A 15,719-nucleotide genomic window follows, 5' to 3' on the forward strand; every position below is an offset into this window, starting at 1 on the left:
CAAATCACCATGTGATAGTATATTAATACTTATTACTTTATTATTGTATTTCCTTCTGGTCATTCGTGTTTTTTTTTACATCACTGTAATGACTGTATAATCAGAGACAACTGAACCACTACATAATGACATTAATAGTAAAACCAATATGTTTTTACAACCTTCAATTTTGAAAGAATATTAACATTATTTTAAGTAACACAATAAATTAAGGCACAAATTTGAATTTTAGCATTAAATATACATAAGTAAATATTTTAATTCATATATTGCTTTCCCAGTCTTACAGCTAGGATTAATGTATATCTTTCAACTGTAAAATTCTTAATAGCACTAACAATCTTAGTGTCTTCATTTCCATAAAATAACTTTGTACAAATTTTGAGATGTTGTCTTGTTTGATTAATCTATTTCTTTCCTCTACTACTCTACAGTTTCATTTCTGATTATCAGAGAATGGAACAACTCACTGCCTAGAGTCAAATATCTTATAAAAACACCTAATATTAATATTTAGGCTTTTGGGGATGATTCGCCAATACCTTTTTCAGAAACAGAGTATTGCATTATAACTCTAGATTCAGGCTGATGTACAATTGGTAAGTGCAGGCCAAATCAGACTAGAAGAGTAAATACTCCGTTTAAAGGGCTATTAATGTAAAAGATACAAAGTACTAAATATTCAGCATTTAAATATGCTATTGCCTTAAAAATAAACATTGTTGGTAAGACTACCAGCACTGAATGTTGATTTTTGTGCCAGACAGAATGTAAAGAATGGAGATAGGAAAAAATGAGAAAGAAACTATTAAGACAAAATAGGAAGATGTAAATACAGAATTCAAACAGCAGGCAAGGTCAGGCCTCTTTGTAATGCTGTGACTTCTTCCAGTGGGTGACAGGTTAACAAGGCACCAATTTTACCTATTTCTTGCTTGCTTGTTTGGGATAATCATTGGGTTGTTGTTCAGTTTTAATTCAGATCTGAAAAATCCTACAAAAGTCTGTATAGTTTAGCTCATGAACCAAAGGAAAGACTCAAGAATTCACACGGTTGCACACTTCCTAGATAAACAATTATTTCTAATTTATCCCTAATTTAGCATTCACTAGAAGATGTAATTTAACTTAAAGAAATGAATTATTTGAATTAAAGATTAGGATTCATTCCAATCCAATGTTTCATCAGCTGGTGTGCAATAGCTTGACTTGGTGGTACAAAGAAAGAACGCTGATTTCTTTTAGTGAGAACTTCCATGACCTGCAATAATGAAAGTTTTTTTCTTTAGAATATAATAATATAAGCTATAGGGAATCTCATATCAATGCAGAAATTATCTTACAATGATAAATCAGTCTATCATTATCATAACTATTGACCCAATACCAGATTCTCCATCACAGATGCAGAGAAAGACACACACAGCATTCTGTGTGGATGCCAACATTTTTTACCTCAGATGTGCCTCAAAAAATACTTTCTTTCTAATATTGTGGAGATTTACTGTTAATATAACAATGGTTTTGTGAAGCCTCTTCATGGTAAGGACCACCAGATGGTGCTCTGCACTGTTCCATAAATAATTCTTCCTCTGCTTCCCATGAAGTGCAGAAGAAAATGTATTTTGTTGGTTTTCTGAAGCACTTTCAACATGGGAGTGCACTTCTGGTTTAGTTCATTTCTTGGATACATTTATTTTCAACTGTAACCCAATATGCATTTGACTACCTGTAGTCAGAACTCCTAAGCATTTAAAATAATGCTCTCAGTGTCGTCAGGAATACAGTATGAGATTGTAGGTGACCAAGTTTGCCTTCAAATTGACTTAAAACAGTTGACTTGCAACTGTTAGGCAGAAGTACAGTGTTACCAGAACTTTAGTTCCTAAGCAGCCTGTGGAAAAACCTGTGAAGACTTTGTAAGCAGCCTTTCCTTTTTCCACTTATGAACTTCAACCTCTCTATGAAAGTCTTTTTTTCTTTTCTTTTATTTTACTATATTTTAAATACTCAGGAAAGCTAAGTGTAGAATTTCCTATCAATGCAAAGTAAACTGCATTCCATACCAGAGTATTAAAGTAGTACTGCAGGGAAAAAGATGTTCAAACTAATGAATTCCCAGCATTTTACCTAAACCTCCCCACTGCCAGCAAATTTGGTAGCATGGTTGTTTGGAGAAACTCTGATGATGAAAGCTATTAAATACTACTTCCGTCAAAATAGAATACACAAGCTTGCTAAGAAAGTCACTTAAAATAACAATACCTTGGACATCTCCCCAAAGGAAAATCTGAAGAGCTAACTGGCAAAAATGTCATAAAATGGGCTTGCAAGTGACTCAGGAATTACCGTGAATATCTGCCTTTCTCTGGCTGTGTGTAAACTACAATAACAACATAATGCACTTGTAGTATGATAAAATGGAGACCATAAACACTAATTCAACTTGCTGAAAAAAATGAGTATCTATACACAGTCAAAGAATAATCAATACAAGAAGGAAATTAAATTGAACTTTACCTGTTCTCTAGTGAACCAGTGTGCATCCTCTATTTCATTCTTGTCAACTTTAATTTCTGTAGACACTGCAACAGCTAAGCAGCCAATCATTAGGGAGGACGGCATTGGCCATGGCTGACAGGAGACATACTGAACACGTCCAACTTTGACTCCAGCCTCCTCTTCTACTTCTCTTCGAACAGCATCTTCTATTGTTTCACCTAATCAAAAAGAGCAAAGAACAAGCAGCTGATGAAAATACTCAGAGCAATGATTATATTCTGTGCTTTGAACTGACTCAAAAGATTTGAAAGTGCCCTAGACAATTATCTATAGAGATCTAGTTCACAGATCAGGGCACAGACATTAAGTACAAGATACAGTAGTCTAGGTAAGGTAAAACTAGCCACCAAAGCATAATGGACCTTTGAAAATAATGGATGATGATTTCTCCATTATAAAGTTTACTTACTGAATTAATAATTTATCATACATGCAAACTATTATTACCACACCAAAAATATCAAAAATTTGGTATGACATACATTGTTCTTTTAATTACTTTTGAAACACTGCTCTGTTCACTTATAAATAGCACTGTGTTACCTTCTAGATTTTCAGTATGATTGTAACAGCATATAATAAAACTTGAAAATCAATATTTAAAATGACAATAGTAAGAAAATAGAGACTAATGAAGACTTGCAAACATTCCTGAGTTGTATTATTCACTTCACCTGACTCATTCTTCATTGTCTTAACACACACAGACAATTCTCCAAACTTTTTATGCATTAGTTGCTGGTAAGTACAAACCAGGCATATTTATTATAATAACTTGTCTAACAAGAAGCAGAAGCATTCATTTGACATAATATCAAACATATTTCCATATTATTTTCAATGTACAATACTGATATCTGAGAAAAAACATTTCGTACGAGAAAACAAAATTAATCACCAGGTTCTACAAATCCAGCAAGACAGGTAAACATTCCTGGGGGAAACCTCTTCTGCCTGCCTAAAAGACAGTGGTTCCCATCTGGATGGATGACTTGCATTATCACAACAGGATCTGCAAGGGACACAAAAAGAATATATTTCAACATTTGAAGGACTTAAAAGCAGTAACAAATTTCAGTCTTTTCAATACCAATGCACGTAAATACAAACAAGATACCATTAAGTGACTGAAATCAGAATTGTGTAATTTTTTCCCTGCAAGGTATCTGTTTATTTTGTTTTGCAGCATACATGCTTAGTAGAAGCAGTTTACTAGCCAAGGTTTGAAATGAAGGATATATATCTCTTGCAACCAAAGCACACAATCTGGTAAAAGTATCAGCAATACTAACCTAGCTACACATCCAGCAGATAGTAATAATTTCTGCAGCAAAAACAATTTATTATCACCTCGTCTACACCCACACATCTGAGAATTTACTTTTGAATGAAATACCAAGGAAGAGCCACATACTCCACTTAAAATGTAAATACTGACTAAACTTCCCATTTTTGACTTTGTTGACTATTTGCTATCAATCTCTCATCTGATGTTGCACTTCTATCTACTTTCTCATTTCTCGTAATTTTACGTATCTTTTTCTTTCTTGCTTAATACTTTATCCTTATTGGTATAATTATTTCTGGCATGCCTTCCTGTTCACTGTTCATCTACGATCTTCTCCCCTTTTTTTATTGTTACCTAGCTCTTAAGTATCTCAGTATTTTTATTTTTTTCTAACTCTGCCTTTATATATTTTTTCTCTTGCTATTTTCTTTTTTTTTTTTTTTTTGGTCCAAAACACTGTATTTTCTCTGATGAAATGCCCTGATTCAGCAACCACTATAAACAATAAATTCAAAGATTGTTATCCTGCTCAAAGACACCTGGAACAGGCACAGCGTATTATATTCAGTGTTGCTGTCTACAGACTTTCTTCAGAGAAAGACATCAGTAGATGCTGGTTCATCAGTCTTCCCTATATAATCCCATTCCTTCTCTAAGTTTGTTGTGCGAGAGAATGTAAAAAAATGCCCTCTACTATCTTAGCAAGCTTCACTATAGTCTGTAAGACAGAAGAATATGGCAGAATTACTTAGATTACTAATATATATCGAAAGCATGTAATAGAACATGAAATTCAGAAACACAACAAACATACAAGATTCAGAACTACAACTACAGAAGAGAGGATGGGGTAGGGGAAGGTAAGGTGGTCAAAGAGACAAGAAATGATCCAGGAAAAAAAGGGAAAGTTGCTTTTCCTTCCTGGGCTCCCCATCAATGACATAGTACACTTCCTTTCCAACACAGGAACAAAATGAGCTATAGAAGACTGTCTATACAAGCTTATATTCTGAGTAGAAACAAGCCTGGCACTTTGTGACTGACAATGTATAGTGGAAGCCAGTGAAGATGGCTAATATAATCAAAGTAGCTCTACAGGAAAAATCAGAACTGTATCAGAAATTTGATCCAGGGCCAAATATGATAGAGAGCTATTTCAAGCTCAAAGGGCTTTCAGAAGGTGAGAAAAAAACACATAGGAGAAAGAAAAAAAAAAAAAGTAAAATATGACACTTTGTATTGTTAATATCTATGTTCTTGGAACTTCTAAATGATAAAAATTCGTATTTTCACAGCAATTCTTTGTCATAGACTACTGCAAGAAAGAAGGCCGAACTACTTAATCCTAAATAAAGCTGAGACACACATGCCCAGGGGAGAGATAAGCAAGACAGACCTGAAATAGAAGCAAGCAGGGGAAATAACTACAAAGAAACTGATTTACATCTATATAGTAGTACAAACAAGTTACTTTTGACCAAGTTTATCCTACAATATTCTCACCAACTCTTGGATATGATGTGTTGTGAACACCTTGGAGACTGGGACAATCCTCTTTTAAGCAAGTTTTCTTGTAACCCCCTTCTTCAATCTTGGTTGCACTTCCACATGTTGGGCAGAATCGGTAGCGATTGTGCCACGCTAGAACAGATCTAGCCTGGGCTACCACTCCTTTAAAAGAATACAATGAAAATATACACAATCAAATATCAATTCATGTAAGCTTTTAACAGTGTAGAAAAAACAAGTCAAAGTTTAAGATAAAAATTGAAGTAAGATTATGGCTTGAATTGTAATTTACTACAAGAAAAATCAAGCAATATGAGTTATTCAGGTACTTTTCTTTGTAGCACAGCACATGCAATAGAACACAGTGCTACATAGCTACAGATCAATTTATGTATCCAGAAACAAATTCATCTGGATCAACGGACCCTGTTTCTCAGAAAAATTACTTTGACTGGGAAAAGTGCCAGAACTATATATCACACTTTCTACAGATGACCATTTTAGGGCTACTAAGGCACTGATGTAATAATGCATTGTTCCATTTAAACTTCAGGTGCAAGTCAGGCTTGCCCTTTATCCTTCCATAAAAGCAACATTCTTACAACAGCAGCTGTCCATAATGACTTTCATTCCCTTTCAGATCCTGACTTTCCAAGACTTGCTCACAGTTTCCTTCTCAGATGGCTATCCAACACAGTCTTATTAAGGACTTAGTTTTATTTCTTGCAGTGAAAGCTCACTAATCACAGGGGGTTTTTTTTGTTGTTTTAGAACATGAACGTGCACACATTAATATTCAAATAGTACCATTTATAAAACTATTATGACCAACAGGTTTTAAAGTCTAATACTTGCCATTGCAGATGATATTGCTTTGCAACCACAAACGTTCTTACATACAAAATTCTTCACAAAACCACTGACTGGCTTTTAAAATTAAAACATTTCTAAAGCCACTGAAAATACTCAATTCCCTTGCAGTGGTTTGTCCTTGCATTATACCTTAGTGAATCCCAAAGCATATCCTTGTGATTACACATTCTATAACTGCTGCATTTTATGTATCTTACCAGCTTCTTTTTCAGGTAGTTGCAGTAGTGCTGGCATTGGTGGGTGAAGAAAGTAACAGTCCTCATGTTTTTGTTTAAATTTCTCAGGAGAAGCAGAATCTACACTAAGAGCAAACCAAGCAACTAACCCATCCTCTTCACCTTCTTGCAAAACTCCTCCATTGCAAGCAGTCAGCAGGTTCATGTGGAACTGAAGTTCAACTCCAAGAAAAATCAAGATGTCTTCTTCGGTTTGGTTCATATATTGCTCCACATCCTTGTGGTGCAGCCTGCAAAGCTTTACTTCTGGCTGCTGGGAACTCTCCCCCCCTGAAGTAACCAAAGGACTTAGATTTGAGAAGAGGATGTATACTGTAGTTGGATGGCTTTGTTTTTTGGTTAGCCATTTTGAATCTGTTCTTTTTTCAGTTCTTCTGTCCAGAAGTGTCAAGCCAAAATAATTTTCATATTCTTTCACTTCATTTGACAGAAAATTAGGCCTCTGCTCACCTTTCACATTAGCCAACAAATTAGCTATGTGCTTGTACCCCCAAAATTTAGCAATGTCCAGAGCTGTCTGCCTTGATTTATTAATGAGGGACCTGTCACACCTAGAGAAATAGAGAACAGTGGTTACCAGGGTAAATATGTTTGGGGAGAGTATTGACGCCATATTATTCTTACTTCCAGCATATATGTCTGACAGTATTAACGCGCAAGAATTTCTAGACACTGTCAATATGTTAATGAAAAGTAATCATGCTTTGTTTTCTTTTGCTAAGGCCAGATCCCACATCTTTGTTGATCCACTCTAGGTAACACTTACCAAGGTTCAAGCAGTATTACAAGAGCAGTGAATTAACTAAATTCTCACACAGCGCATCACTAAAAAAAAAAGGCTGAAGATGTTTACAGATAGCACTTGGAAAGCCAGGCTACAGGTCTCTTGTGAATTACCAGTAATAAAAAAATGAAGTGACTGAAAGTAGCATCAAAACATTCACAAGAAAATATCATTGAAAAAGGATCAAGAACACAGCCTCTGATTAGTGAGAGAAATAACACCCTTACAACTGCAGTGCTGGTACCTACAGGGACATCTTTGAAACTAAAATGTCTGGAAAATGACACATACAAAGGAACACTGCCTCATGATATATATTTAAATATTAACCAGAAAAAAAAGCAAGTCTGAAAGAGATTAGGGTTGACTGACAGGTCAAAAATAGTGCACTTTTATTTTTTGTCAATTTTAACTCAAGTGGGTAAGTAAACCAGAAGTTTCACTGTAAACTACAAATTACACAGTAGATGTGGGGACAGACCAATCTGTTTTTAAAACCAGAAGATACCAATATATCCAAGTTGCTGATACACAGATAACCGTACCACAGGTAAGACTGTTTTTACTTGAGATTTTATGTTAACCTCAATAGTTTTGAGGGAGTGTGAGTACATTTTAGAAAAGCATTAAAAACTTGAATTACACACTTTTGGTGCAAAACAGACTATGATTGCCCATTTATATTTAAATATTAAGTCTCCTTTAGGCAAAATCTTGCCTCATTTTCTACTTAATTGCCTCTCAGCCACTGAATTTTGTCTTGGTTTTGTCTTCCACCTTTTACTTGCTCAGGTACATGCAGACTGTGATCAGCAGCATGAACTGTTTAAGTCACTAACATCTTTTTTTTTTTTTTTCCCCATTTATAAACATTTCCCTTAGCTTTTCTCAAACATGGATGAATATTTAAAAAAAAAAAAACCAAAAACAAACTAGTTTCCAGGATTAGAGTCCAGAGTGTTGTGTAATATTACATTCTTAGACATTCATGGTTATATATCCAGCAATTTTATTTGTCCAAATGATTTTTGTGATTAAGCATAACTAAAATGAGATCTTTGAGGCCACAGTATCCCCTCAGCAGCCACAATAAATTGCCTGAGAACAGCCCTTAAAAGGACATTTAAAATTGGATATTCTTTCTTTCTTATTATTTTTTTTTTTTTTTTTTTTTTAATAGCGAGCATAACTTAAAAAAGCTGTTATCCTATTTACCGAACCGGTAATTTCCCCAAAGTATCAAAAGATTCCTCAATATACATATGATTTCAATCCACTAAAACTGGCATTGATGTACTCCTCTACTTGCTGGAATGTACTGATTATGCTACAAAACTGCAGTTCATCTCGTGTTCCATGCTGAGCCACAGCAGACAACACAGAATCTGGGCACGACTGAAAAAGGGTGGAACGATTACTAGAGGCTGGGAAATGCTGTGCCTGAGATTCCTCACAGCTACAGAATGAACTATACTTGCTTGGTTCTGCAACTAGTGATGCAGAAAGGAACAGACTGGGCTTTGTTAAAGTAGAGCTCAGTTGAACCACAACATCTGACTCCCATCCTTCATTTTGAAATGTTTTCTATTTGAAATATTTGGATCCTGACTTTATTCAGGCTTCAGAAGAATCTTCTTTGGGGTCTCAAGGAGAACTCCAAAGCATTCTTGTTTTTTCCAAGTGTCTTGAAAAACTACAACAGCTGACTTGAAGACAGACAATACGATAGCAAGTTTCTAACAAGCAATGAACATGTGCCATGTCATACTGACTGAAGAAAATAATGTGACAACTCAAGGAGGAAGTGAATTGTTAAAAAGATAGACAAATGAAATCCATCAATCAGTAACTTTGGTAAAGGTGTGCCCGTCACATCCTATTTAACAGCCAGTACATCACCAAACATTCTCCACTGTAACATAGACTCAAGTGGATTACAAGTAAAGTTTAGAGAAAAAGTCTAACTGGAACAATTAAATATACCAAATTTATACCCAGTGCAGTGGCTGGAATGGGACACAAACTTCATTCTACTCTCTTGGTTGCCAGGAGGAGTGACATTATATCCCTGAAGATTAAAAGAATAATTTTAGACGCTCAAGATTTTTAAATAGTTTCTTAGCAAATATGGAAAGCACAATGCAATAGCAGAATCAAGTGATAAACAGACACAGAGCATATTTTCCATAGTTTTAATCCTGAAAACTCTTCTACTGTCTGGCAGGTAAATTTACTTTTCTGAGATGAAGCTGAAATCAGCAGAAAGGGATTCAGATTAGAGCTCTTCAACAGGATCTGCTAAACAGCTTACCCTTCTTCCAGAAGAATCTGCACAACCTCAAGGTGTCCATTTCTGGCACCATACATGAGAGCTGTCCAGCCGTTATCTGCAGCTGCATTGATAAGTGACGGAGAATGACTAAGCAATGCTTTCAGTCTGGCTGCATTTCCAACAGCAGCAAAATTATGCAGTTGAGTAATCATGTCCTGATGGAGGTTCTTTTCAAAGTCTGTCATCATGTTAACTAAGTAAAAAAAGAAAAAAAGCCTGAAAACACAGGCAACATTAGTAAAATGATTTAAGAATTAAGTTTAATGCTGTACAGTTAACCAACATTGTTACCAAAAGTACAGATACAACAGTCAAATTCTTAATAATAAGTATCATACTGTTATTCCCCATCAAATCACAGTCCCACACATCTCCAAATACAGTGAAGCTTTACCCTAATGATCTAGTTTTAAGTAGGCTTAAGAAGAGAAAGATATTTCTATGAAAATGAAGCTGATTCAAAGGTGAAAAACACGTTCCGGTTTCTTGAACACGCCAGACAGAACAGTACAAAACTCCAAGAAATGAGTCTCAGATGCTTTGGAAAGGATGAAAAATAACCGCAAGGGGGCAAATCACATTGCAGGCTGCGGGACTCCGCCAGCAGCACCAGATCACTACAGGAACCTCCGCTACGCCTCCGGCGGCCCCCGTCCGGGGTAGGGGTGCTGTAACCGCTGCTGCCACCCGACACCCGCGCCAAAGCAGAAGTTTACATCCCGCAGCGAGGCACTGCCCTCTGCATGGTCACTCCTTAAAAACACGCATAAACAAACCCCACTTCCCCCACCGTACCCTGCGTCCCAGCACCAGCCCCCTCCACCGGCCGACCGACTCCGTGGCCCCTGCATGCGCAGTGTCGGGGCAGCTGCCACGCAGGCGCAAACTGCGCCTCTCTCTACCCGCTGTGGCAGGGCGGTTATGCTGCCTTTTGCGCCCGAAGCAGCCGCAGCGGGCGGAGCGTCCGGGGCAGCGGTCACGGGCAGCGCCTTAGGGCAGGGCCGGGACTGCGCAGGAGCTGCGGGCTTGGCCGCTGGCGCCGCTCCTGGCTGCCGCAGGGGGCTCCGTTACCGTGAAGGGCCGGGTCGGCGCAGCCTACGCGGAGAACCGCGCTCTGTAGGCTCTTCCGCTGCGGCGGAAGGGAGCGGGGCGCGAGCGGTGCCGGGGGTGTGCCACGAGCGGCGGGCTGCCGGAAGGCCCTCCCCGCTGCCCGGCTGTGCGCGCTGCTGCAGCTCTCGGGGTTGGCGGTGGCCGTCGGGCCGCAATGGCGGCGTCTTGCTGGGGGTCCCGCGGGAGCGGGCGGGCCCGCCAGCCGTTACCTGGGGACTGCTGTCAGTTGAGTCAACTTGCTGGTCGGGTTGCAGAGCAAAGAACAGTTTTGTATTTCAGGCAGGAAACTTTGTGTTTACAAAAAGCTATCATACTTTTTTTTTTTTTTTTTTGTGCTTTGCTTCACTGTGCTGGGGAAGGCAAACAGCACAAAATATTCGAGTGCTTGCGAGAAAACTGGAGCAAATGAGATGACATGGCAGGGGAGAATAGTTAGCAGGGAAGTTAGGATGACTATACAAGCCAGAAAATATTGTGTGCCATTAGCCTAAGGAATGCTTGGGGAAATCAAGGCTATACAAGTACTAGAGAAATGAACTTGGGACTGTTGTTGCAGTATGTTTACCTTTGGTGAGTACTTCAGAAGCGTGCGTGGTTTACAAAATTTGTTAGCAAGTGGCAAACCACAGTCCGGCACGAGATAGTCTCAAGTCTTGATGTTGGCCTTGAACTTTCAGAGAAGAACAACCCTATTCTTTTAAAATCAGGTTACATGAAAACATAAAAATACTTGCCGTTGAATTTTTGAGGTACAAGGATTCACATCTCAAAATTTCTTTAATGCCACGTATCTTCAAAATTGGAAGAACTGTACAGCTTTTGTTCCTGGTGCTTTATGAAAACATATTTCAAAATTCATATATTGCTATACTGCTATATGTTTCTGGTATTGATTGAAGAGGAGGAGAGGAATTGTGACTGGATCTTGTCAGTCCCAGTAATGGCACATCTAATTGCTATATCTCATGTAGTTATAGATATGAAAGCTTGATCTATCCTTAGTGTATAAATCTCATAATAATAAGTGAATGACTGGTTTTATGTGTTATTTTTGTAGGTTATAAACTTCATGTAAATTATTTTTTGCAGCACGTGCAGTTTATATGTTTTTAGATGGTCACCATTAAAAGTTAGCTTTTACTCGTGCATCATAGTAAGTGATTTGTTAAACATAATAGACAGAATAAAGTTTATACGTGTATTGTGGGGTCTTTATCACTCCTCAGTAAGCAAGCTTTAAAGTCCACGGTTGTTCTTAAGTTCTCTACTCTTACTAAGTCTTCCTCAAGACAAGGTGAGCTGTGTGAGGTAAAAATTGCCTATGCAAACCAGTGAATTTGCATGAAGAATTGATAAGAGTATTCTTCCAGATAGGAACAAATGAAAAAGGTATGTGGGTTTAATGGTATTCACTCAGCTGGAAACTAGCCATATCCTCTGTGATCTGCGCCAGGTACCCATAAGCAATTGTTTCCACCTGGTGAAGGGGTGTCACCAGCCCTTCAATAGCTAATGTCCACGGTAATTCTTTTCTTCCTGTGATGATTCATGGCTGAAGAAGAACAGAGCTTTATCCCTGTAATAGACAAAGGCACAATTCTGCTTCTTAGCAATGTATTGTCTGCCATTTATGAAGTTATGACAGCTGAGACTTACATCCTGATCTATGTAATGAATGCTCTGCTTTCTTAGGTGGGTTAATACAGTTTTTGTGTTCTTTACTTGACTAATTCATGGTACTCTGTTAACAGCTTTGAGGCTTGTTTTCCTTGTGTGTAAAACTCAAGAAGCAGTAAAGCATTCTGAATTGTAGACAGTATACCTGGAGGAAACTGAGCTGAAAAGTGGATGTTTTGGGATTCAGAAGTGTATCACTTGATGGTTTTATGAAGTAAAGTATATGCCACCTCTTTAACATTCATATTCAAGATAATGAGATGTATTTATAAGTTGCTTATACATAAACTACATACATACCAAGAATCTTGCACTGTTGCACTGGTCAGCAAGTTACTGTATCCTTCTGCATGGTGAAACAAATGCTATAGGTTTAGTATTGTTGAAGGCTTTCTCAGTTTGCACAATGTGAAGCATGATTTTCTTCTTGGATGATAAGGTGTTTGGACAGAAGAGTTCTTGTTTTTAATTTTCCCAGAGTACTGTACATGCTCCAGAAGTGCAGTACAAGGTGGATAATGCCTTTTTTTTTTCCCCCCCCCCCCCCACTTCTTGTGTATTCCATTTTGGAAGAAAAATCCCCTTGCGACAGAGCAAAGTTCATGTTATTTAAAATATGTAATTTATGTAATGAGTTCAAGTTAATTGCTATACAAAAATTGTATACCTTTATTTTTTTCATTCTTCCCCATGTGCTTTCTCATATCTTGAAAAGAAAAAGAGAAGGTACTATTTGAGAAGTCAAAATAGTGATACCGCTGCAGTAAAGTCTTGCAAAACTGATTCAAGTTACTTCAGTTGGAACACACAAGCTAAATCCAGTTCTCCCAACTGTATCACATTTTTGGATTTGTCACTGTCATTTGCATTAAACAGGAATAACTAACCTGCAAGGATCTCTGTTTGAATGTTTTATTTGAATTGTTCACTATGTTTTCAAATACTAAATAAAATTATTGTTCATTAACTCGTTTCTAAATGTGGATCTCAGATTGTTTGATGTACCCACTCAAGTTTTTATTTTAGAAACAGAGCTTTAGCTGGAGAGATAAATATATGTATATGTATTAGTTTTAATCTTTGTTAGATCTGTAGGTAGAAGAGTGCTTTTTTCTAAATATGATTGAAATTATGTGGAAATATGGAAATAGTTTGAGATTTTGATGCCATTAAGCTATAAATTCTACTGTTAAATAACCTTAGAGCAAAACCTTGTCCTGTTCTGTTCTCTGTCGATATTTGTTACTGTGCAGTATATTTCCCAGTGAATAGTATTTAATTAAAATTTATATGTTTCCTTGTCCTTTTAAATTTGATTTGGTTGTGGTTTCAATGTATTGTCACCCAAAAGTCCATACCAGGCATGTGGTTCCTCACCAGATCAGCATAGTGTTGTGTGTGAACTGCTAGTGTGGTCAGGCTGTAGCTGGTGACTCTGCAAAGTGTAGACTCTTCAGGACACTCATTTTTTTTGGTGTAGTGGTTTAAATTTTGGAATTTTTGTGTGGCCATTTCCCTAACCATGTGCCTTTTCTAAATTTGTGTACTACACAAATGACAATATTTAAAATATCAGGGGGTGCTGATGCTAACCTGTTACTCAAGGAAAGTGTCATTTTTCAATCATGAGGCTGGGAATGTGTGATCAGAAATAAAGGAAGCAATCTTTTTCTCACACGTGGGGAGGATACATTTTCTTTGTCTTGGCATTATCTCAGCAGCCCCCAACTGGCGTGACTGAAAATACCTGAAGTTGAATTTGCACCATCTCCCAGTGCATCATTGCAAAAATAACATACCCCTTGTTTCATGTGTCAGTGACTGTAATAAAAAAATTGAGTGAGATTTTAAAATGATCATAATATAACTCATGAGTTTGAATATGTTTTTGTTTTGCTAACAGGTTTAGTTATTGTGCTGGATAGAATTTTACAAATTATTGTGAATGTGTAGAACTTCATTTCATCACGGAGCAGCTTTTTCTGAGAGCAATTTCATGGTTCTTTAGAATTAAAAGGGTACTGGGGGAGCTGGCAGAGGTGATCAGCAAGACACTTCCAATTATTTATCAGCAGTCCTGGCTAAACAGGGAAGTCCCAGTTGGCTTGAAGTTGGTGAATGTGACACCTATTTACAAGAAGGTTGAGGATGATCTGGGAAATTATAGGCCTGTATGTCTGACCTCGGTGCTGGAAAAGGTCATGAAACAGATAATCCTGAGTGCCATCACGCAGCACATACAAGACAACCAAGAGGTCAGGTCCAGTCAGCATGGGTTTATAAAAGGCAGGTTCTGCTTGACCAGCCTGATCTCCATCTATGACAAGGTGATACACTTAGTGGATGAGGGAAAGGCCGTGGATGTTGTGTATGGAGACTTCAGTACAGCCTTTGACACAGCTTTCTGGAGAAGCTGGCAGCTAATGACTTGGATGGGTGTCCTCTTCAGTGGGTAAAGAACTAGCTGGATGGCTGGGCCTAAACAGTTGTGATAAATGGAGTCAAGTCCAGTTAGTGGCCAATCACGAGTGGTGTTCCCCAGGGCTCAGTACTGGGGCCAGTTCTTTTTAATCTCTTTATCAATGATCTACATGAGGGCATTGAATGCACCCTCAGTAGGTTTGCAGATGACACCAAATTGGGTGGGAGCGTTGATCTGCTTCAGGATAGGAAGGCTAAATAGAGGGATCTGGACAGGCTGGATCATTGCGCCAGTTGTATGAGGTTCACCAAGGCCAAGTGCCGGGTCCTGCACTTGGGTCACAGTAACCCCATGCAATGCTACAGCCTTGGAGAAGAGTGGCTGGAAAGCTGCCTGGAAGAAAAGGAGATGGGGGTGTTGATTGACAGCCAGCTGAACATGAGCCAGCAGTGTGCCGAGGTGGCCAAAAAGGCCAACAGCGTCCTGGTATACATGAAGAATAGTGTGCTTAGCAGGACTAGAGAAGTAATCGTCCGCCTTGTACTTAGTGCTGGTAAGGCCCCACCTTTAATACTGTGTTAAGTTTTGGGCCCCTCCCTAAAAGAAAGACGTTGAGTTGCTTAGGAGAGACTTCGGAGGAAGGTGATGAAGCTGGTGAAAGGTTTGGAGCACAAGTCTTATGAGGAGTGGCTGAGAGAACTGGGGCTGTTTAGCCTGGAGAAAAGGAGGCTGAGGGGAGACTTTATCACTGTCTACAACTACCTGAAAGGAGGTTGTAGCAGGGAGGGTGTTGGTCTCTTCTCCCAAGTACCAAGTGACAGGAGGAGACGAAATGGCCTCAGGTTGTGCCAGGGGAGGTTTAGATTGGTTATTAGGAAACATTTCTTCATGGAAGGGCTGATAAAGCACTGGAACAAGCTGCACAG

General features: G+C 38.3%; 1 protein-coding gene across 5 annotated transcripts; it reads right to left on the reverse strand.

The window, feature by feature from the left end:
• Window positions 1-15: 15 nt before the first annotated feature.
• NUDT12 (nudix hydrolase 12) lies at window positions 16-10,764 on the reverse strand. 5 transcript variants are annotated; one of them, XM_065861687.2, is made up of 7 exons: window positions 10,656-10,764; window positions 9,564-9,777; window positions 6,430-7,019; window positions 5,354-5,521; window positions 3,461-3,574; window positions 2,521-2,720; window positions 16-1,261 (listed from the first exon to the last, which is right to left on the reverse strand). In XM_065861687.2, the coding sequence occupies exons 2-7, from the start codon at window positions 9,770-9,772 to the stop codon at window positions 1,151-1,153; spliced, it is 1,392 nt and encodes a 463-aa protein (XP_065717759.1). In that variant the 5' UTR covers window positions 9,773-9,777; window positions 10,656-10,764; the 3' UTR covers window positions 16-1,150. The 5 variants fall into 5 exon arrangements, with proteins under 5 accessions (XP_065717759.1, XP_065717758.1, XP_065717757.1 ...); XM_065861686.2 differs by having other exon boundaries at window positions 10,380-10,763; XM_065861685.2 differs by having other exon boundaries at window positions 9,564-9,800; window positions 10,380-10,763.
• Between the last annotated feature and the right edge of the window lie 4,955 nt (window positions 10,765-15,719).

This window comes from Patagioenas fasciata, chromosome Z, assembly GCF_037038585.1.
Source record: "Patagioenas fasciata isolate bPatFas1 chromosome Z, bPatFas1.hap1, whole genome shotgun sequence".
Classification (NCBI taxonomy): Eukaryota; Metazoa; Chordata; class Aves; order Columbiformes; family Columbidae; genus Patagioenas; species Patagioenas fasciata.